The sequence below is a fragment of the Hoplias malabaricus genome, chromosome 12, assembly GCF_029633855.1.
Source record: "Hoplias malabaricus isolate fHopMal1 chromosome 12, fHopMal1.hap1, whole genome shotgun sequence".
In the NCBI taxonomy this organism is placed as follows: Eukaryota; Metazoa; Chordata; class Actinopteri; order Characiformes; family Erythrinidae; genus Hoplias; species Hoplias malabaricus.
Window position 1 is genome coordinate 7,432,211 of NC_089811.1, and position 21,160 is coordinate 7,453,370.

The following is a 21,160-nucleotide window of genomic DNA, read 5'->3' on the forward strand; positions in this document are numbered from 1 at the left end:
AACATCAGAATCCATTAAAACAATTAAGATTCATTTTCATTGGTTTATTTTCTTAGAATATGAGTGAAAATAGAAATATTTGTTGCCAAGTTATTTATAATAATTATTATTATTAGTTATCAAATTAAAGTAAACACACCTGGAAATTATGAAAAGGCCTTTACTGTAGAATCACGCTGTAATTATGTCTGAGCTGCGATCTTGCACTTCGACCACAAGATGGAGACATTTATCATTGACGGTAATATAATCTGGACCCAGTCACACCACTGCTACCAGATTTGGACCTCTGCCCGAGTTGGACTGCGCATGCGCTGAACATCATGCTTTGTTGATATCTCTGATATTATATTAATTTGTTTTAAATGATAAATTTAAGTAGACACAGCCCTGTTTGGTTAAACGAGCTGTGTCCCACATCGTTATTCGTCATGTTTTGTTTAAGCAGAAGAATACTGTACCTCCTCATATCAACACGGATATATTCAGCTGTAAATAAACACTTTGCCAGGGCGTAAACTCTGATTATTTAAAACTGTGAAGGACAGTGAGGAAAGCCTAACTCGTGTTTGTGTGTTTAAAGTTACTCTGTATTCAAGATAAAGCTCACAGTCTCTCTGTATCTATAAGCTAAACGAGGTACTAGTCACTGTTGAAATCTGTGGTCAATCACGTCACTTCCTCATCGGCTCCTCGTGCAGTGCAGACGCCCACATGACGCGTATATCAGGCGCGCCGCTCAAACAACTGCTGTACGTCTGTAGAAACTACGTTGTTAAACACCGCCCCATTCCAAAAAATAAGTAAAAAAATGAATAAAAGTCTTGCCCAGATGGAGATGTGTGTTTGACGCACAGGCGAAAGCACAGACTAGTTATTGAGTAATTTGGGCTTTATTTATCATAATTACTGGAGAATATTTCTGTTCTAATCATAAACTGTCTTTATATGCATTCTAAAACTCTATTATTATACGTGATAATGTAAGCTATAGTTTAAATCATAAATAATAAATCTTCATATTTCTGACTTATCCCAGCAATGGTCTTTTCTTCATTCTCACTGCATTTAGCAACTTTATTATATTGTTTTCTTGAGACGGACATTGCCTCTGCTCTCTTACAAATAAACAGTGGGTATGATCACTTGAGGTTTTAAACAAATTATTATTTTTGTATTAAGTATATATTTATTATGACGTCTTACAATAATTCGTAAAATAAATATCAGACGTCACATAATCATCTTATCGCTTCATGAACAGCTGTCTCTCATCTCTCTGTGCTCCTGCTGACGGAGGGCTGTGGCATCATCTGGGGCGTTAGAGGGGGTCTCTGTTTGTGATTATAGTGTGTCTGTCTCCTCTGGAGACACTGTAAATCAGCAATAACCACTGGACCTGGTATCCAACCGTAACCACTAAACCCCACATGCGACAGTAAACACTGAATCTGGTAACCGGCGGTAACCCCTGACCCCAGTATTCGACGGTAACTGCTGAACCCGGTATCTGACGGTAACCACTGAAACCTTTCCAACTGTAACCACTGAACCCGGTATTCGACTGTAAACATTGACCCCATATCCAGGGTTAAACACTCAAGTTTTAGTGTGACTGGTTTTAAGAAACGGAAACAGAAATGTAAACAGTGAATATCTGATCTTTAATGGAACACAATACAGAGTAAACCTGTGCTGTGGTATTTCTAATAAACACACCCTTTAACCTCTCACCCTCATTGTCTTTCTCAAAAACTTCACACTGTAACTGCTTTGTGCAGTTGATTTCCTTTCTGACCCTGTGTTTCTGATGGTGTGTGGGCAAAGAATGGACTCCATTATTTTTCTAAGAGAAACCTCTCTGTGTAAATCAGACAGCAGAGAACAGCTCCACAGGGAGTGTGTGTGTTTATGGGAGAGAGAGCAAGAAAAAAAACCAGAAAGATTAGCATTATAAGTGCCAAAATGTATCATCTGATGCCATGACAACGATGGGCACAAGCTCTTACAATCTGCCAATCTTCACACACACACCCCAACACTACCACCACTTCCAACAGCTGAGTGGAACTGTGTTCTCAAACGATGGGGTTCCTCTGGTGTGTGGAACAGTGTTCTCTGGAGTGATGGGGTTCCTCTGGTGTGTGGAACAGTGGAACTGTGTTCTCTGGAGCGATGGAGTTCCTCTGGTGTGTGGAACAGTGGAACTGTGTTCTCTGGAGCGATGGAGTTCCTCTGGTGTGTGGAACAGTGGAACTGTGTTCTCTGGAATGATGGAGTTCCTCTGGTGTGTGGAACAGTGGAACTGTGTTCTCTGGAGTGATGGAGTTCCTCTGGTGTGTGGAACAGTGGAACTGTGTTCTCTGGAGTGATGGAGTTCCTCTGGTGTGTGGAACAGTGGAACTGTGTTCTCTGGAATGATGGAGTTCCTCTGGTGTGTGGAACAGTGGAACTGTGTTCTCTGGAGTGATGGAGTTCCTCTGGTGTGTGGAACTGTCAAGTGTGTATATGAAAGTATGAGTGGGCGGAGCTAAACAGGTGTAGACTGAATATGTATAGCTTTATAAATGACATAAAAAAAAGCAATAACGTTCTGTTCTGAAGTTAACAGTGCTAACACTCCACACAAGACCCTCACTGCGCCTGTCTATGCCAAAGCTATTTCCGTATTTATTTATCCTTTAAACTCAAAAGACACGCCCACTGGCCCATCCCCCTCTCTTTGATTGGCTGTGGTAGTAGAAGCCACGCCCTGTTGTCTGTGCTTCTGGCTCTGTTTCACTGACAGGAAAAACAGCCTCAGGCTTGAGGCTGCAGAAACTGAGATAAACAAACAGAACCAGGAAAATGAGGAGAAACGAGAAGAACAAAGACAAGCTTTAATAAGAGGGATGGGTCAGGACTTGGCCTGGTTTGGGACAGTGAATCACATTATGCTGCAGGTAACTCAGAACTGAACACACCTGTAGAGTCTCATAAATCTTTTCTGTTGTGGATGAAGGTTCTAGAGGGTTCTGTCTTGATTTAGAACCTTTAGAACCATAGCCACACTAAGAAATAACGCTCCAGTGCAGATGTCAGGGGATTCTCACTGGACTTTGCCTCATTTTGGTCTGATTATTACTGGAATTGTCAGTTCCACCTTAACAGCTGGAGCAGATGCATGTGACATTTAAGGTGGATTGGAGTATTCCAGTGGGTCTGGTTTGTACCCTTATTTTTGCACAGGGCATGTGCCAACGTTATGCCACTTTGGAGATTTTAGTTTTTATTTATTTATTTTCAATATTGTGGTCAGTTTCTTGGTAAATATCTACCACTAGAGGTCGCTGATTTCCTACAGAACATCCACTACACAGTGGGTTTGTTAGTGAGGGCTCACACAGAACATCAGCGCTGTGTTCTCATTAATAACTCCTTCATTGGAGAAATAAAACACCTAGTACATGTTTCTCCTTTTCCCTCAGATGTTATTTTACCTTTTAAATGATTTTAAAAGATACAATGAAAATCACACACGCACACAATCTCACTCACACACACACACACACACACACACACACAGAGGGAGAGAAAGAGAGAGACAGGACACTGACCCACAGCTAAAGGCTACTCTCTCTCTCTCTCTCTCTCTCTCTCTCTCTCTCTCTCTCTCGCTCGCCCCCCCAATCACAATTTTAGGTGGAGTTTTCTTTTCCTGGAATTATCGGGAGTAGCTTTTCCTGTTTTACTGTTTCTTGTAGTGTGTGTGTGTGTGTCTCTCTCTCTCTGTCAGTCTGGCTTACTGAAGTATGGTGAGTTGGAGCCAGCGTTTTTCAGAAGTTGTTCTCTAAAGGAAAGAAGGTGAAGAGCAAGGGATAAACTGTGGAGAGGAGTTCTCGTCTGAAATGGCTGGGAGGCTCGGAGGAGAGAGACCCGTCCAGCGGTGGGTACTCTGGACTCTGGGATCCGCAGAGGTCCTGAACTCAGTCCCAGAACCCCAGAGAGGACGGGTTCTGCTTGGACTCTCTTTCTGCTGGGGTTTAGTCTCTGGTTCTCTGTGAAGTTTGTTTGGGACTGATCTCGAGATCTCCACCGCTCTGGTGACGGCAGATCTGTCTGTAAATCTGTATTCTGCTGTGTCTTCACCTTCCTTTTCTTCTTCTTTCCTTCCCTGTGTTGGGCTCGGTTCTTGTAGCTGGACCTGGACTTTTCTGAACCCCTGTGGTTTGAAAAGCTTGGTGTGGGTTAGTGGGGAGGTTTTAAACTGAATATTAGGTCACTGCTGTGAGGAATTTATCATCAGTGAGGGTCACACACACCACTCCAACTCATCCCAGAGGAACTCCATCACTCCAGAGAACAGAGTTCCACTGTTCCACAGAGCAGCGCTTGGCCTTAGGCTCATGTGCAGCTGCTCCAGAGCATTGTGTGTTTCTGTAAAGAAAGGTAAAGTAAAGCTTAAAGCAGCTGAACTCCTCACAGCGAATAAGAGGTGTATAGAAACGTTTGGATGCACTCTGACTGTCCAGTTTAATTTGAGATGCTCTATCAGTCTCCTGGGCGGCACGGTGGTGCAGCAGGTTAGTGTCGCAGTCCCATAGCTCCAGAGACCTGGAGGTTGTGGGTTCGATTCCCGCTCCGGGTGACTGTCTGTGAGGAGTGTGGTGTGTTCTCCCCGTGTCCGCGTGGGTTTCCTCCGGGTGCTCCGGCTCCCACAGTCCAAAAAATACACGTTGGTAGGTGGATTGGCGACTCAAAAGTGTCCGTAGGTGACTGTGTGAGTGTGTTTCCCTGTGAAGGACTGGCGCCCCCTCCAGGGTGTATTCCCGCCTTGCTCCCAATGATTCTAGGTAGGCTCTGGACCCACCGCGACCCTGAACTAGATAAGCGCTTACAGATAATGGATGGATGGATATCAGTCTCCTGTGTGTGTGCGAGAGAGAGAGAGAGAGAGATAGAGAGTGTGACAGAGACTCGTCAAGCATCATATCTTTTAGCTCTCACTGTTTTAAGCTCAACACATTTCTAATTATTTACATTAAAATTTTACTTTATTTACTTGTCTTTTTATTTCAATTTGTCCTTATTATTTTCTTTTTATAATTTTACTTTTATTCCTCTTTTCTTTTGTTTCTTGCTTCAATCTTAATTTTATTCCTCAGTTGTAAAGCACTTTGAGAGACTTTGTACATGAAAAGTGATCTGCAAATAAAATTTATTATTATTTTTAATTATTATTGGAGGCATGGTGGCTCTGCAGGAAGTGTCTCTGTCACACAGCTCCAGGCTCCTGTGGTTGTGGGTTTGAGCTCCACTCCGTCTGTGAGGATTTTGGTGTGTTCTCCCTGTGTCCGTGTGGGTTTCCTCCGGGTGACTGTCTGTGAGGAGTGTGGTGTGTTCTCCCTGTGTCCGTGTGGGTTTCCTCCGGGTGACTGTCTGTGAGGAGTGTGGTGTGTTCTCCCTGTGTCTGCGTGGGTTTCCTCCGGGTGACTGTTAGGATTTTGATGTGTTTTCTCTGTGTCTGCATGGGTTTCCTCCGGGTGACTGTCTGTGAGGAGTGTGGTGTGTTCTCCCTGTGTCCGTGTGGGTTTCCTCCGGGTGACTGTCTGTGAGGAGTGTGGTGTGTTCTCCGTGTCTGCGTGGGTTTCCTCCAGGTGACTGTCTGTGAGGAGTGTGATGTGTTCTCCGTGTCTGCGTGGGTTTCCTCCGGGTGACTGTCTGTGAGGAGTGTGGTGTGTTCTCCCGGTGTCCGTGTGGGTTTCCTCCGGGTGACTGTCTGTGAGGAGTGTGGTGTGTTCTCCGTGTCTGCGTGGGTTTCCTCCGGGTGACAGTCTGTGAGGAGTGTGGTGTGTTCTCCCTGTGTCCGTGTGGGTTTCCTCCGGGTGACTGTCTGTGAGGAGTGTGGTGTGTTCTCTCTGTGTCCGCGTGGGTTTCCTCCGGGTGCTCTGGTTTCCTCCCACGGTCCAAAAAACACACGTTGGTAGGTGGACTGGTAACTCAAAAGTGTCCATAGGTGTGAGTGAATGTGTGAGTCTGTGTTGCCCTGTGAAGGACTGGCGCCCCCTCCAGGCTGTGTTCCCACCTTGCGCAGTTATTTCTATCCTCTTGGAGCCTCTTGTAAATGGAGTTGATGTTAGGATAGCACGGCTGGTGAGGTGTTAGGAGTCTGGCCAAAAGGATCCGCTCCTCTAACAGAACTTCTTCTCGTCCCCCGCAGAACCGCGGCCAGGTGCTGGTGTCGCGTTTGTCCTGAAGATGGACGCTCTGACACGGGAGCTGACGTGTCCCGTCTGTTTGGATCTGTTCTCTGAGCCTCTGCTGCTGCCCTGTGCTCACAGCCTGTGTTTAAACTGCGTTCAGCGCATCCTTGTCTCCAGCACAGACACTGACCTGAACCCGGACCCAGACCTGGGACCTACTCGTCCACCCCGCCTTCAGTGTCCCACCTGCTGTCATGAAGTCTTCCTCCTCCAGCATGGACTAGAGGGGCTCCGCAGGAACATCACCCTCCAGAATATCATCCACCGCTTCCAGACAGCGTCGCCAAGCTCAGTCCCAGGAAACAAGGTAGTAGACTCTGACTGGAACCTAGACCTGTTGGAACAATCAATAAATCAAACAATCAGTCTATAGATCTATCAATCTATCAATCAGTCAATAGATCAATCAACCAATCATTCAAGCAATCAGTCTATAGATCAACCAATCTATCAGTCTATAGATCAATCAATTCCTCTATAGATTCATCAATCAATCAGTCAATAAATCAATCCAAGGAATATTAAAGTTTATGTCATGGCCATGATCACGCCGCCCTCTCCTGACAGCTTTTATTTTCTGACAGATTTTTCCAAAAGGGAAGGTCAGAGTACAGAGAATAACTGGAATAACAGAGAAGCAGAACATGAGCTCAGTGGAATCAGTCCTGTGTCAGTTCTGTGACCAGGTTCCTCCGCAGAACGCAGTAAAGACCTGTGTGACCTGTGAGGTGTCCTACTGCAACGGGTGTCTACGCGCCACGCATCCCAACAAAAAGCCGTTCACCACTCACCGGCTCACAGAACCACTGCCGGAACCACGGATCCGGACTCTGACCTGCTCCCAACACAGCGAGGAGAAACTCAACATGTTCTGCCTCTCGGACGAGCTGCTCATCTGCTCACTGTGTAAACTGGTGGGGCAACATCGAGACCACCAGGTGGTGCCGCTTGGGGAGAGGTACGACAAACTGAAGGTAAAAAAAAAAAAAGCACAACAGAAAATAAACACTGACAAGTCATGGAGGCTGCATCCAGTCGAGAACATTTAATAAATGTTGAGGGTTTTGGAACGGTGTGTTTGTGTAAGAATAAGGTGACCAGACGTCCTCTTTAACCCGGACATGTCCTCTTTTTTAGACTTAAAAAAATATCCGGTCGGAATTTCACAAACGTCCGGGATTTTGTTTTTCTAGAGCTTACATAGAACTTCGAGAAGTTTCGTTCACAAACTAGTCCCGCCCTCCCCTACTCCGATTGGTTCGCTTGAGTCAGAAGGGGGCGTGGTGAAGTAGCCTAAAATCTTCTGATTGGACGGTCTGACTGTAGAGCTACCGTTATTGGTCGATAACCTTCTCTGTAAACATTTAATTGGTCAGTCTGCACGTCAGTAGTCCTTGTTTACGTCAGGCAAAGCTCATGTACCCACCCTCATCTCGAGCAGCTATGCCGAAACGTAAATGTAAATTCTCAGATTAATTAAAAAAGAAACTCCCATGTGTTGTGTAGCAAATAAAGGTGTAAAGGACCTAAAAGCACACATAGGTTCGGCTAAGTATACAACGGCAGCGAGGGGCGTGACCTCATCACTGTTCCCCCTCCCCCCGAGACGTGTCCTCTTTTTCACCATCTCAGATCTCCACCCTAGCTAAACACAGCCCGATAGTGCACACCGACACACGCATTGATGATAAAAACAGTTTCTGAGAGAGCAAATTTCAGCAACTGGTGCTGGAGGAACATAAAAATTCGAAAATAAGCGAAATAAGATGGTTGTACATTGTTTGGAAGCATAGCTGGCGCTAACACACCACAACATAGGCTCAAAACACATATTTAGAGGATAAAGCCATATACCTGTGGGCACAAAGTCGAGTGAAGGATTTTCTGAGTATGTTGTCTGTTTACAGCTTACTTCCTCTCCCTTTTAATTCAAACTCAGTGCCAAATTTACAATTGTGGTGGGCTACTGGGCTTGTGTTTTTCTCCACCCCTTTTCAGACTGTGACATCAGCAGTCAGAGCTCCCACAGCGCCCCCTCCCTGTGGCTTTCTTAAATGCACATGACTATTTTAGCTGCCTTTTAAAGATAGAACAGAAATTTGACACACAACACGTCATGAATACCACCCTCATTTTGAGATACCCTCCAGGTTTATGAATGTATAAGGTATTATCGTTATACCACACAACCGTACCACAGAAACTCATTTGCAACTCGAGGTGTTTAGGTTTGTAGCACTTTCGCTCTGCGTTTACTTTCATGCAGTTAGTGCTCTCCTGAATTTATAATCAGTTCCACCTTAAGTAATGTAACTGTAACAGCAGAAATAAGTCAGGGTTACCCACCTAGGAATAGAGCAACATCCTCATCTCGGGTTCATGCTTTTCAGCGTTTCGAGTCCCTCCGTTGTCTAAAAACCTTCGAGATAGATAGATAGATAGAGAGAGAGAGAGAGAGAGAGACTTGAGCCATCAGACCTATGTGCTTGGTTTCCCATTTAGTGAGTTAGGGATGTGTACAAACACTAGACCTTTTAAATCATGATAAATTTTATGTGAAATAATCTCTCTCTCCGGAATAATCGCTCAAAACAAGTTGAAAAAAATCCAGAACCAGAAGAATGTTCTGCTCATATTCCCCAGTGCTCTGAGACTAAGGGACATCAGAGATCCACTGGGTTTAAGGTGGTTTCACTCAGTGAGAGATCAGGGATTTCTCTGTATTCCTGTTGTTAAATGTCTGCTCTCACTCAGGAACAGAGAGGAACTGGAGACATAGGAGAAAGGGAAGGTTGGCTCCACACCTTTGGCTCAGGGACCCCCTCTTCCTTCCTGAGACAATAAAACCCAACAGCGCAGGAAAGTGCCTTGGCGGAGACGGGGTCGGGATTTGGAAATATGAACATGTGCTGGGTGCTGATACACACGAGTAAAACATATGAACAGTAAAAGATTTAGAATGAAGCTAATTATGCAGTTTGTTACTTCCAACTAAGCACCTGCAGTCCATCTTAAACACTACAGCAGTGCTGTTCTGGGGCGCTTAAATGTTGGAAGTAGAATGTATAGAGGTTACTGTGTATGAATTACAGAGGATGTAGATGATGCAGAGAGTGTATGGGATGTGTAACTGGTTTTCAGAGAGATAATCAAAGTGTGATGTTATGCAGGATGTTCAGCCGTGGGGACAGAGATGTATCTGAGTTTCTGTGGTTGTCCAGGAGTGATATCCAGTTCAACGGGCCACTGGAGCATCAAACAACTAAAAACACGGCTCAGAAGCCAAGATAAAAATAGAAGCCGTGGTTCTACACCTCTCCTCCTGCTCAACTGACTCTCGGCACCTGGCTCCTGCTTGAATTAATCATTTTGGAGCAAGAGGAGCTTTGATAAAGGCAGCCAGCGGATTACGAGATCACAATAAAAAGCTCTGACCCAAAAACAGCCCCTCGTCTTCCTCTGGAGAGTCATGACTCAGTACATGGCATTAATACAGCCTCCAGAGCTCACAACACACACACACACACACACACACACACACACACTGTACCCCTGTGGCCTTCCAATATAGTTTTATTTCAGGTTGGATGCCCATAAAAGCAGTGGGTGTGGGTGTGGCTGGATGTCCATATAAGGAGTTGTGGGTGTGGCTGAGTGCTCTGTATACTCTGGAACTCCTTATATGGGTTTCCTGGTGAAAGTTTGTTGTTATTTTGGAGGCTGTTAAAAGCTGTTGTCATGTTCTCTTTTAAAATAAATATTTGATGAAGACCCTGAGAAATAAAACCGCTGCATTTTTTATGGTAATTAGGAATCACAGGCGACAGTGAGATGATGTTGGTGCAGCTCCGGCAGGAAATGTGCCCTGTTCATTTTTACAGTTTTACAGCTGCTGAGGAGATAAACACTGACACAGTTCATACGGGATTAGATTTTAAACTAGAGATTAACCCCAGACCTCGCCTCTCCATCTCCTCCCCCACTGTCCCACCACTACTGATTTATTTACACCACGGTTCTCCCCATTAGGAGTTCCATCTTTTACATTTTCTCCAAAATGAAATGGATGTCAACAGAGGCTCAATGTAGAGAAGCCTCTGGGTCCAGAGCAGGGGACAGTGGACAGTGGAGGTGAATGGAACCAGACGTCCTGCTCTAAAAGCCCCTCACAGAAAGTTCTGAACTCAGAAAGAAACACAGACAACACACAACTTTACATCTGCATCCAGTCTGATTTTACATAACCAAGCAGAGAAATATTCTTTAATATGTTCCTTAGCATATTCAATAATATAAAGATACTGATGCATACTGTGTACTACTCTAGTATATACTGCACATTACTGTGATACTATACAGTCAAATCAAATCAACAGTCTACTGCAGCAGTGTGTACTGCATACTACTGTATTACTCTACAGCGTACTGCACTAATATATACTATATTACTGTACTACTATACTGCACCAGTATATACTGCTGAGCTACTCTACTGCGTACTGCACTAATATATACTATATTACTGTACTACTATACTGCACCAGTATATACTGCTGAGCTACTCTACTGCGTACTGCACTAATATATACTATATTACTGTACTACTATACTGCACCAGTGTATACTGCATACTGCTGAGCTATTCTACTGCGTACTGCACTAATATATACTATATTACTGTACTACTATACTGCACCACTGTATACTGCATACTGCTGTACTACTCTACAGCGTACTGCAATAATATATACTATATTACTGTACTACTATACTGCACCACTGTATACTGCATACTGCTGTACTACTCTACTGCGTACTGCACTAATATATACTATATTACTGTACTACTATACTGCACCAGTGTATACTACATACTGCTGTACTACTTTACTGTGTGCTGCAGTAATATATACTATATTACTGTACTACTATACTGCACCAGTATATACTGCATACTGCTGTACTACTCTACAGCGTACTGCACTAATATATACTATATTACTGTACTACTATACTGCACCAGTGTATACTGCATACTGCTGTACTACTCTACTGTGTACTGCACTAATATATACTATATTACTCTACTACTATACTGCACCAGTGTATACTGCATACTGCTGTACTACTCTACTGTGTGCTGCAGTAATATATACTATATTACTGTACTACTATACTGCACCAGTGTATACTGCATCCTGCTGTACTACTCTACTGCGTACTGCACTAATATATACTATATTACTGTACTACTATTCTGCACCAGTGGATACTGCATACTACTGTACTACTCTACAGCGTACTGCACTAATATATACTATACTACTGTACTGCTATACTGCACTAATTATACTATATTACTGTACTACTATATTGCACCAGTGTATACTGCATACTACTGTACTACTCTACTGTGTACTGCAATAATATACACTATATAACTGTACTACTATACTGCAGCAGTGTATACTGCATACTACTGTATTACTCTGCTGCGTACTGTGCTAGTATATACTGCATACTACACTACCCTACCAAGTACTACACTAGTGTACACTGCATACTATTTTAAGCACAGTTGTGAGGAGTGTGTTAAAGGTGTTTTGAATACAGCCTTTTCTCAAATGTTTCTGTAGTAATATTTTCGCAGTTTTACGTGATTTTAAAGCAGATCCTGATCCTTGTGAGGTTTTTACGGTGAGAGCGAGGGTCAGGATCGAGGCTGAGGTCAGTTGTGCTCTGGTGTGTAGGCAGACTGCTGGGTTTGAGGTCAGTGGAGTGAAGGGATTTCTGCTCTGTTTGGTTTGCTCACTTTAATTCGACCGAGCTCCTCCTCCTCCTCGTCTCGGCTTTATCCGCTCCACTGCCGCTTGGTTGGAGCGAGAGCCGAGAGACGGACAGCGGCACCTCTGAGGTTCCGGAGCGGACAGACATGGACGTACGGTGGTTATTATCAGGGTCTTTTGGGCTGGGTTGTGTGTGTATGTGTTTCTCCAGACTGGTACAGGAGGAGGGAACAATGCTGTTGATAAATTTACACAAATTAAACTCATTTTGATGTATTTCTATTAGTTACTTTCACACAGCTTAGGAGTGATGTCAGTAATGTTTGCTCATGGACAAAGCTGTGAACTGAGGAGTGACTGATGTTTTAATGTTTGTTTTAACTGGAGATATGATGAGATCTGTCGTCTCATGCTGAGAAACGCTTCCCAGACTTTTATGTCTTCTTTTCTCCTCTGTTCTCCTTCAGCACGCCCTGGAGTCGAACCTGAGCAGTTTGCTGAAGCGGAATAGTGAGCTGGAGAATCTGATGGAGAGGCTGATCCAGACCTGCCAGGACATCGAGGTAAGGACAGAAGGTCTGATATTTTAACCTTGATCTGTCAGATCCACACAGACGTTCTACCCTCTTTCCTGAGGAACACTCCTCTTTACCACGTTAAAGGAACAATAAACAGGATCAGATGAGTATGACAGTCATATCATCAACTGCCCACTGACTTAAAGCAACAATATGTAATAATTTGACCTTAAAAACCTTTACTTTCTAAACCACTGTGATGCTCCACTGAGCAATAACAGAGAGAGTAGAGCCTCAGTTGTTGCTGCTCTGGGCTCAGCACTGCAGAAACTGCACTACGTACCTTTTGGGGGAGGGTAGGATATCAGTAATGTATCCGTACCAGAGCAGAGTTGAACTGATACACACACTGTGGTGCTAGGTCTGATACACAGCTGTTTTCATGTCTGGATTTAACAGGCTGTTATAATTGATGTAAAGGAGGGGTTTATTAAAGTTAATTTATGTAAAATAGGGGCTAATTAACACGGATGCTGAGCTGTTCCTGATGAATCTGTAGCTGTCTCTGTGTTCAGTGGAGCTCTGAGACTCAGCAGGAGTTTAATCCACTCTGACACTTCAGTGAGAGGAAGTGTGTGTGTGTTTGTATACGTGCTTGTGTGTGAGAGAGAGATAAGAGTGTATGCTTGGGAATGTGTGAGTATAAATGAGTGTATATTCATTTATATGGTGTGTGTGTTTATGTGAGTGCATATTACTGTTTATGGTGTGTGTGTGTCTGTGTATGTGTGTGTGCGTGTGTGTTTGTGTGTGAGACACTAAGCTGCTGGTTGTTAATGTTCAGATGGACGCGTCTCGTCAGGAGAACCGACTGATGGAGGAGTGTGACGTTCTGATCGACATTGTCCAGCGGCGCCGGCAGATCATCGGGACGAAAATAAAAGAGGGCAAGGTCAGAGACGCCGTGTGTCTGTAAAGTTATGGACAATCTGTGTTTACCCTGACTGGGTTCAGCTGGGGGTTAATCTGCTCCCAGTGTGGACACAGTGTTTATAATCTCCACAGAACATGTACCACAACCTCCTGGTCCTCCACGCACAAGGGGGCGCTAGTGAGTCCTCTGAATCAGTAACTCTGTGATACTCATGTTTTCAGGTGGTCCGTCTGAGGAAGCTGAGTCAGCAGATCTCCAGCTGTAAACAGTGCATGGAGAGGTCTTCCTCCCTCATCAGCCAGGCCAATCAAACCCTCAGAGAGACAGATCACGCTCGCTTCCTGCAGACGGCTCGCAGTGTCGCAGAGAGGTCAGTGGCAACACCGCCACTACAAACAAAACAAAAAAAAAACACTGTACAGTAGGGGGCACCAACACCACCATCTACACTCCCCTGCACCACTAGCTCCACAATAGCTAAACTCTACAGTAGGGGGCACCAACACCACCATCTACATTCCCCTGCACCACTAGCTCCACAATACCTAAACTCTACAGTAGGGGGCATCACTGAGTCTACAAATGCCTACACTGTACACTAGGGGGCACTGTAAAAGTGTACGTTTTATTTCAGGAGGTGCCAATATAATAGTTTAAGTACAGAACCTCTGAATCTCTGACACATCAAGGTCACTAGGTGTCAGTATAACCAGTTTCATGTGGTGGCACAGACACAGTGGAGGACACGGCTGACTGACCCTCTCGCCTTTACAGAGTTACGATGGCGACGGCGTCCTCTCAGATCCTGATCCCGGAGATAAACATCAACGACACGTTTGACTCCTTCGCTCTGGACTTCACCCGTGAGAAGAAGATGCTGGAGGGTCTGGATTATCTCACCGGTGATTAGATAAACCTCCGTCCACATCCAGATTAATCCTGAACCGCGCTCTGCACATGGTTAATCTGCAACAGGCATCAGATCAGATTACCTGAGGTCCAGTTTCCTCTCACATCCTTTTCAATCTACCCATATTTTGACAAACATTCCTTAAAACGGAACTAGAGGAACCTTTTACTGTTTGAGCCTGAGGAAGCATCTCTCCAGCATCATGAAGTAGTCTCAGTTTAGTGATGATTTATCAGTGTAGCTGTCTGAAATGTCCCATTCGTCCTAATTAACTTCGACCCAGGAGCTCTACATCAGGACTGTGTGGTTTAATGCATTTCATGGCTTTGGGAGTTTTTTCTGGACTTAAGCTGCTGTATGTTCCAGTCTCAGCTGGAGATTCTCAGTGCAGTGTTTGATAGCTGTTTTTTTCCGCAGTAATCCCTTCGTTCTGTTTCCTGACGGAGAAATAACACAGTCCTCTGAGCTCAGTCACTGAGGGCATATGTTTAAAATGCTGTTCGGTGACACACTGTGGATTGTGTTCTTCAGAAAATCGCTTAATCTGCAGCTAAAGGTTTGGGGACGTCTCTCATCCCTTTTTGTGTGTGTCTCTGATTGGTGACGTGTATCTGAACTTCAGTAAGAACTTTCATAATTTGGATGTGTTCAAACACAGTCCCAGTAAAGATATAAATACGCACACTTCACATATCAGTGCAGATGGCAGGCAGTGAGCTGGTGAACAGGGCAGAGTATCAGCGGCAGAAGCAGTTTAAGTATCGTGATGTTATAATCCTGTCTTATTGCCCACCCCTTCATCTCGGCGTAAACAGGATTCATTGTCCTCATTTCTGCTGCAGTGCCGAACAGTTACTGCCTCCACATCGTTGTTCCGTGCTGGTCTGGACGCATGAGCCTGCTCATACTTTCTGTTTCTGTTGGTACTGTGACGTCAACAGAGTATCACAAAGGTGGAACCAATGCGTCATTAAGTGCACCAACCAGAACAGTTCCTCAGTGCGTTTAGATGAGTGGAAAGGAGGAAAAGTGTGTACTGTTTATAGAGTTTCAGAACTGTATCTTTAATGCTGAATGCTAAGAGGGCGGCATGGTGGTGCAGCAGGTAGTGGCACAGTCACACGGCTCCAGTGACCTGGAGGTTGCGGGTTCAAGTCCTGCTCCAGGTGACTGTCTGTGAGGAGTGTGGTGTGTTCTCTCTGTGTCTGCGTGGGTTTCCTCCGGGTGACTGTCTGTGAGGAGTGTGGTGTGTTCTCTCTGTGTCTGCGTGGGTTTCCTCCGGGTGACTGTCTGTGAGGAGTGTGGTGTGTTCTTCCTGTGTCTGCGTGGGTTACCTCCGGGTGACTGTCTGTGAGGAGTGTGGTGTGTTCTCTCTGTGTCTGCGTGGGTTTCCTCCGGGTGACTGTCTGTGAGGAGTGTGGTGTGTTCTTCCTGTGTCTGCGTGGGTTACCTCCGGGTGACTGTCTGTGAGGAGTGTGGTGTGTTCTCTCTGTGTCTGTGTGGGTTTCCTCCGGGTGACTGTCTGTGAGGAGTGTGGTGTGTTCTCTCTGTGTCTGCGTGGGTTTCCTCCGGGTGACTGTCTGTGAGGAGTGTGGTGTGTTCTTCCTGTGTCTGCGTGGGTTACCTCCGGGTGACTGTCTGTGAGGGGTGTGGTGTGTTCTCCCTGTGTCTGCGTGGGTTTCCTCCGGGTGACTGTCTGTGAGGGGTGTGGTGTGTTCTCCCTGTGTCTGCGTGGGTTTCCTCCGGGTGACTGTCTGTGAGGAGTGTGGTGTGTTCTTCCTGTGTCTGCGAGGGTTTCCTCCGGGTGACTGTCTGTGAGGAGTGTGGTGTGTTCTCCCTGTGTCTGCGAGGGTTTCCTCCGGGTGACTGTCTGTGAGGAGTGTGGTGTGTTTTTCCTGTGTCTGCGTGGGTTTCCTCCGGGTGACTGTCTGTGAGGAGTGTGGTGTGTTCTCTCTGTGTCTGCGTGGGGTTCCTCCGGGTGACTGTCTGTGAGGAGTGTGGTGTGTTCTTCCTGTGTCTGCGTGGGTTACCTCCGGGTGACTGTCTGTGAGGGGTGTGGTGTGTTCTCCCTGTGTCTGCGTGGGTTTCCTCCGGGTGACTGTCTGTGAGGGGTGTGGTGTGTTCTCCCTGTGTCTGCGTGGGTTTCCTCCGGGTGACTGTCTGTGAGGAGTGTGGTGTGTTCTTCCTGTGTCTGCGAGGGTTTCCTCCGGGTGACTGTCTGTGAGGAGTGTGGTGTGTTCTCCCTGTGTCTGCGAGGGTTTCCTCCGGGTGACTGTCTGTGAGGAGTGTGGTGTGTTTTTCCTGTGTCTGCGTGGGTTTCCTCCGGGTGACTGTCTGTGAGGAGTGTGGTGTGTTCTCTCTGTGTCTGCGTGGGGTTCCTCCGGGTGACTGTCTGTGAGGACAGATAATGAGTGAGATGAGGATGAGTCAGGTTTCAGACATTTTCAGATTTGTTTTGGTTCCGTGTGTCACTCAGGCTTTAGCAAATCGAGCAGAATATGGCATCAGTCATAAATCTCGGCCCTCTTTAGACACGATAATTCTCTCACATGCTTATGTGTTTGATGTATTCCTCAAACTGAACACACACACACAGAGCCAGTGAGGTGTGTGTTAAGGATTTGTGCCAGGTTTATAACAGAAAATGTGTCGAGTCGAGCCCTGGACGTCTCTCTGTGTCAGAAACACTTGATCCCTAAAGAATCAAGTAAAGTAAAAGTTTAACTGTGTACAGTCACTTCTCTTTACTCTTTATCGTGTCCTGTGCCTGGTTTTAGATGGATTTCTTTAACAAATTAGGTATTACATCCTAACACTAAAAAATAAGCCCTGACATTTTTCTTGATTTCAGCTCCGAATGCCCCGGTGATTCGTGAGGAGTTGTGTACCGCGTCCCACGACACGATCTCGGTCCACTGGACAGCAGAGGACGAGTTCTGCGTTGTTTCCTACGAGCTGCAGTTCACCATCTTCACCGGACACACCAACGTCATCAGTGAGTAGACTCAGAGACAAGCCACAGCCTGGAGAACAGAACTCGTATGTCTGTATTCTGTCTGAGACGGTGACCTGAGGGTTAAACTGTGGTGTTGTTTCAGGTTTGTGTAACTCGGCCGACAGCTGGATGCTGGTTCCAAACATCAAACAGAACCACTACACGGTCCATGGTCTTCAAAGCGGAACCAGATACATCTTTGTGGTAAAGGCCATGAACCACGCGGGCAGCCGCCTCAGCCAGCCGGCCAAGCTCAAGACCAACAGTGAGTCCTCAGGGCCACCAGCGCTATCCCAACCTGTCTGTGCAGGCAGATCTGCTGTAAGACAAGCTTGAGTACACACAGGTTTTCTTTTAAAGTCGACGCCCAGAAGTTTAACAAATTTGTTGAAAAGCATGAATGGAGATGAATATTTTGCTCTAGGCGGCACGGTGCGCAGCAGGTCGCAGTCACACAGCTCCAGGGACCTGGAGGTTGTGGGTTCGATTTCTGCTCCAGGTGACTGTCTGTGAGGAGTTGGTGTGTTCTCCCTGTGTCTGCGTGGGTTTCCTCCGGGTGACTGTCTGTGAGGAGTTGGTGTGTTCTCCCCGTGTCTGCGTGGGTTTCCTCTGGGTGACTGTCTGTGAGGAGTTGGTGTGTTCTCCCCGTGTCTGCGTGGGTTTCCTCTGGGTGACTGTCTGTGAGGAGTTGGTGTGTTCTCCCCGTGTCTGCGTGGGTTTCCTCCGGGTGACTGTCTGTGAGGAGTTGGTGTGTTCTCCCTGTGTCTGCGTGGATTTCCTCCGGGTGCTCCGGTTTCCTCCCACAGTCCAAAAACACACGTTGGTAGGTGGATTGGCGACTCAAAAGTGTCCGTAGGTGTGAGTGTGTGAGTGTGTGTGTGTGTTGCCCTGTGAAGGACTGTGATTCCATGTAGGCTCTGATAATGAATGAATGAATGAATTTTGCTCTATTCCTTTCTGTGGGAATTCAACAGGGAATGAAGTTACACTTCAGACACCAACAAGATACAGTCACTTCGTACTCAAACACACCTTTCCACTTTAAAAGATGTGGAGCTTCTGAACATAAACAAACAGAAAGAACAGCTTTTCCCCACATTTGTCAAAGTTGCCTTTAAATAAAGCACACAAAATGGAATTGTTCACCAGTAACATCCCTTGCTGGAAAAACTACAAAATGCTATAATATACAAATCCACACCGAGGTGTATCCTGTGTTTTTACTGGAGTCTCTCTGGAGGAAATGCAGAGCTACAGGTTGTGTTCATCTATTACAGACATATAAAGAGGGAATAGTGATTCATAATCAAAAATATAAACACACTGCTCTGAGATGATAATAACAGGTTTGTTGTTGACAGGTCAGCCGTTCAAACTGGACCCAAAATCCGCTCACAGGAAGCTGAAGGTTTCTCACGATAATCTCACCGTGGAGAGAGACGAGACCTCGTCCAAGAAGAGTCAGGCCCCGGACCGCTTCAGCAGCTCCAGCAGTTACGGCGTCGTTGGGAACGTCCAAATCGAGAGTGGACGCCACTACTGGGAAACTCTGATTGGAGGAAGCACCTGGTCAGCAGCGGTCACATTCTGATAAGAATAAACAGATTTACAATTACCTTTACATCTCCTTTACCTCAGATTTGTGTTTACATTATTCTTCCTACGGCCTCACGGCAGTCTTTACAGACTTGGAGGTTAATGCTGATCTTACCTTACCACTGCTCCAACCAGCCATTAGGTTCATTACATAGCAGGATTTAAAGTGTGTTTGTGTAATGTTTAATTGTCATTATTCATTATATTTTTTATAATTATCATTATTCATGATAATTCTCATTTTACTCCAAAAGATTGGAGAATGTTTCAATTCGGAATTAAAAATGTATTTGTACACTGCGTGCATTCTGTTGACATATTGCATCCAACAATAGAGGGACTCCCTGCATGTTTTACACAGTGATAGGAAACACGACGGCACACAGAAGGAAGTTAGTAGCCATGTGTTCAGAAGGTGGAATGGCCTTTCATGGACTACTATAATAATATTTCCCTCCTCCTGCAGGTTTGCGGTTGGAGTTGCGTATAAATCCGCACCGAGGCAGGAGTGGGTGGGTAAGACCTCGTCCTCCTGGGTCCTGAGTCGCTGTAATAACTCGTGGATGGTGAGGCACGGAGGAAAAGATTACCCAGTGGAGCCGTCTCCTCAGGCGCGCCGCATTGGGGTTCTGCTGGACTACGACCTGGGAACGCTGGGGTTCTATGACGCTGTGGGACTGAAGCACCTCCACACCTTTGATGTCTCCTTCTCTCAGCCCATCTGTCCAGTCTTCAGTGTGTGGAACAGGTGTCTCACTGTCCTCTCGGGGCTGCCCATCCCAGAGTACCTGGACACCAGCGACCCTCGGGTCTAGGGGGCGACCCTGAGCTCACAGCCTCATTGTGAAACTTTAGTCTCAGTTTCAGACACATTCAGAAAGACTCTTTCGTTGCTTATGTTCATTGCTTATCAGAAATGCATTTAAAGTCATTTCCAAGCATTTGTTTTATCCTTTTTGTGCACGCTGGTCATGTGAATGTGTTTTGTAGATTTTTATGTGAAAACAGTTATAACATTCATTCATTCATTCAGCATTATTTTCCATACGTTTGTTCCATATGTTTGATTTTCTCCAGCCATTATACTGACACCTTGTGGCCTGGATGCTCCAGAGATTCTGTACTCAGTGTATTTAAAACATGGCCACCTCCAAGTGGGGACCCAATCTGTGGAGCATTAACTGGTTCATTCAGGGACAATGTGGCAGTTTGATTCTTCATCTTATGACCTGCACGTTACAGAAAATGTAGAAATAAATCACTCATTTGTTTAAATAGAAGTGTAGCAAGCGTAAGCTCAAACACCTCTAACCCATGCTGTGCTAAAGGCAAAATAACATTTTTGTTCATTAAATCCAGGGAGTTTATTTGATTTTTTAAATTTTTTTTATATATGAAAGAATGTTTTACCATTTAAAAACACAGCACTGTTTATCCTGCAGTAAACGCTCCAGGGTTACTTTTTCTACTCAGAAAATCAAACGTGTGCACAACAGGTCTCGGGCCTAAAGCCAGGCTCCAGCTCAACATTAGGGAAATGGAACGAAATGAAATGGCGCCCCCTTGTGTTCCCTGAGCAGGCTGCAGTTATTTACATTGCACTATACACTTCCATTTTTCTGGGGATTGTGGGTTTACGTGAAAAAAACGTGGAGTTTGGTGTCTGTGTGCTCCGGTTTCCTCCCACGGCCCAAAGACAAACATTGGTAGGTGTATTGGTGATTCAAAACTGTCCATGTGTGTGTGTGTGTGTGTGTGTGTGTCGCCCTGTGAAGGACTGGCGCCCCCTCCAGGGTGTGTTCCTGCCTTGCGCCCAATGATTCTGGGTAGGCTCGGGACCCACCCTGAACTGGATAAGCGGCTACAGACAATGAATGAATAAATGTTAAAGTGTCAGTAAATAAAGTGAAAAATATTTTATTTGAAGGTACACAGAAATTTCAGCCTCTGAATATATATCACATCCCTCAGAGTTCACGGTGCCCACTGTTTGTCTTATTCCAGGGCCTCTGAGTTTTGCACAGTTCTCTCATCAGTTGTTCCATACATTTAAAAACTATTTTCTCCCATGCATTGGTTGATTTGATTTTTTCTGTGAAATAACAAAGTTCAATAAAAACTGTTTCAAGCTTTGTGGTTATAATTTCTCACCATTCAAAAACTTTACATTATTATTAAT

The 21,160-nt window shown here is 45.3% G+C and overlaps 1 protein-coding gene across 2 annotated transcripts; it reads left to right on the forward strand.

Moving 5' to 3' along the window:
- The first annotated feature begins 2,349 nt into the window (after nt 1-2,349).
- mid1 (midline 1) lies at nt 2,350-21,046 on the forward strand. Of its 2 annotated transcripts, XM_066686068.1 has the most exons (12): nt 2,350-2,942; nt 3,776-3,925; nt 6,200-6,549; nt 6,827-7,216; nt 12,496-12,591; nt 13,391-13,498; nt 13,702-13,850; nt 14,255-14,382; nt 17,242-17,385; nt 17,489-17,650; nt 18,747-18,954; nt 19,448-21,046. In XM_066686068.1, exons 3-12 carry the CDS (start codon nt 6,238-6,240, stop codon nt 19,794-19,796), a joined length of 2,046 nt encoding a protein of 681 aa, XP_066542165.1. In that variant the 5' UTR covers nt 2,350-2,942; nt 3,776-3,925; nt 6,200-6,237; the 3' UTR covers nt 19,797-21,046. The 2 variants fall into 2 exon arrangements, with proteins under 2 accessions (XP_066542165.1, XP_066542164.1); XM_066686067.1 differs by lacking the exon at nt 3,776-3,925.
- Nucleotides 21,047-21,160: the final 114 nt, after the last annotated feature.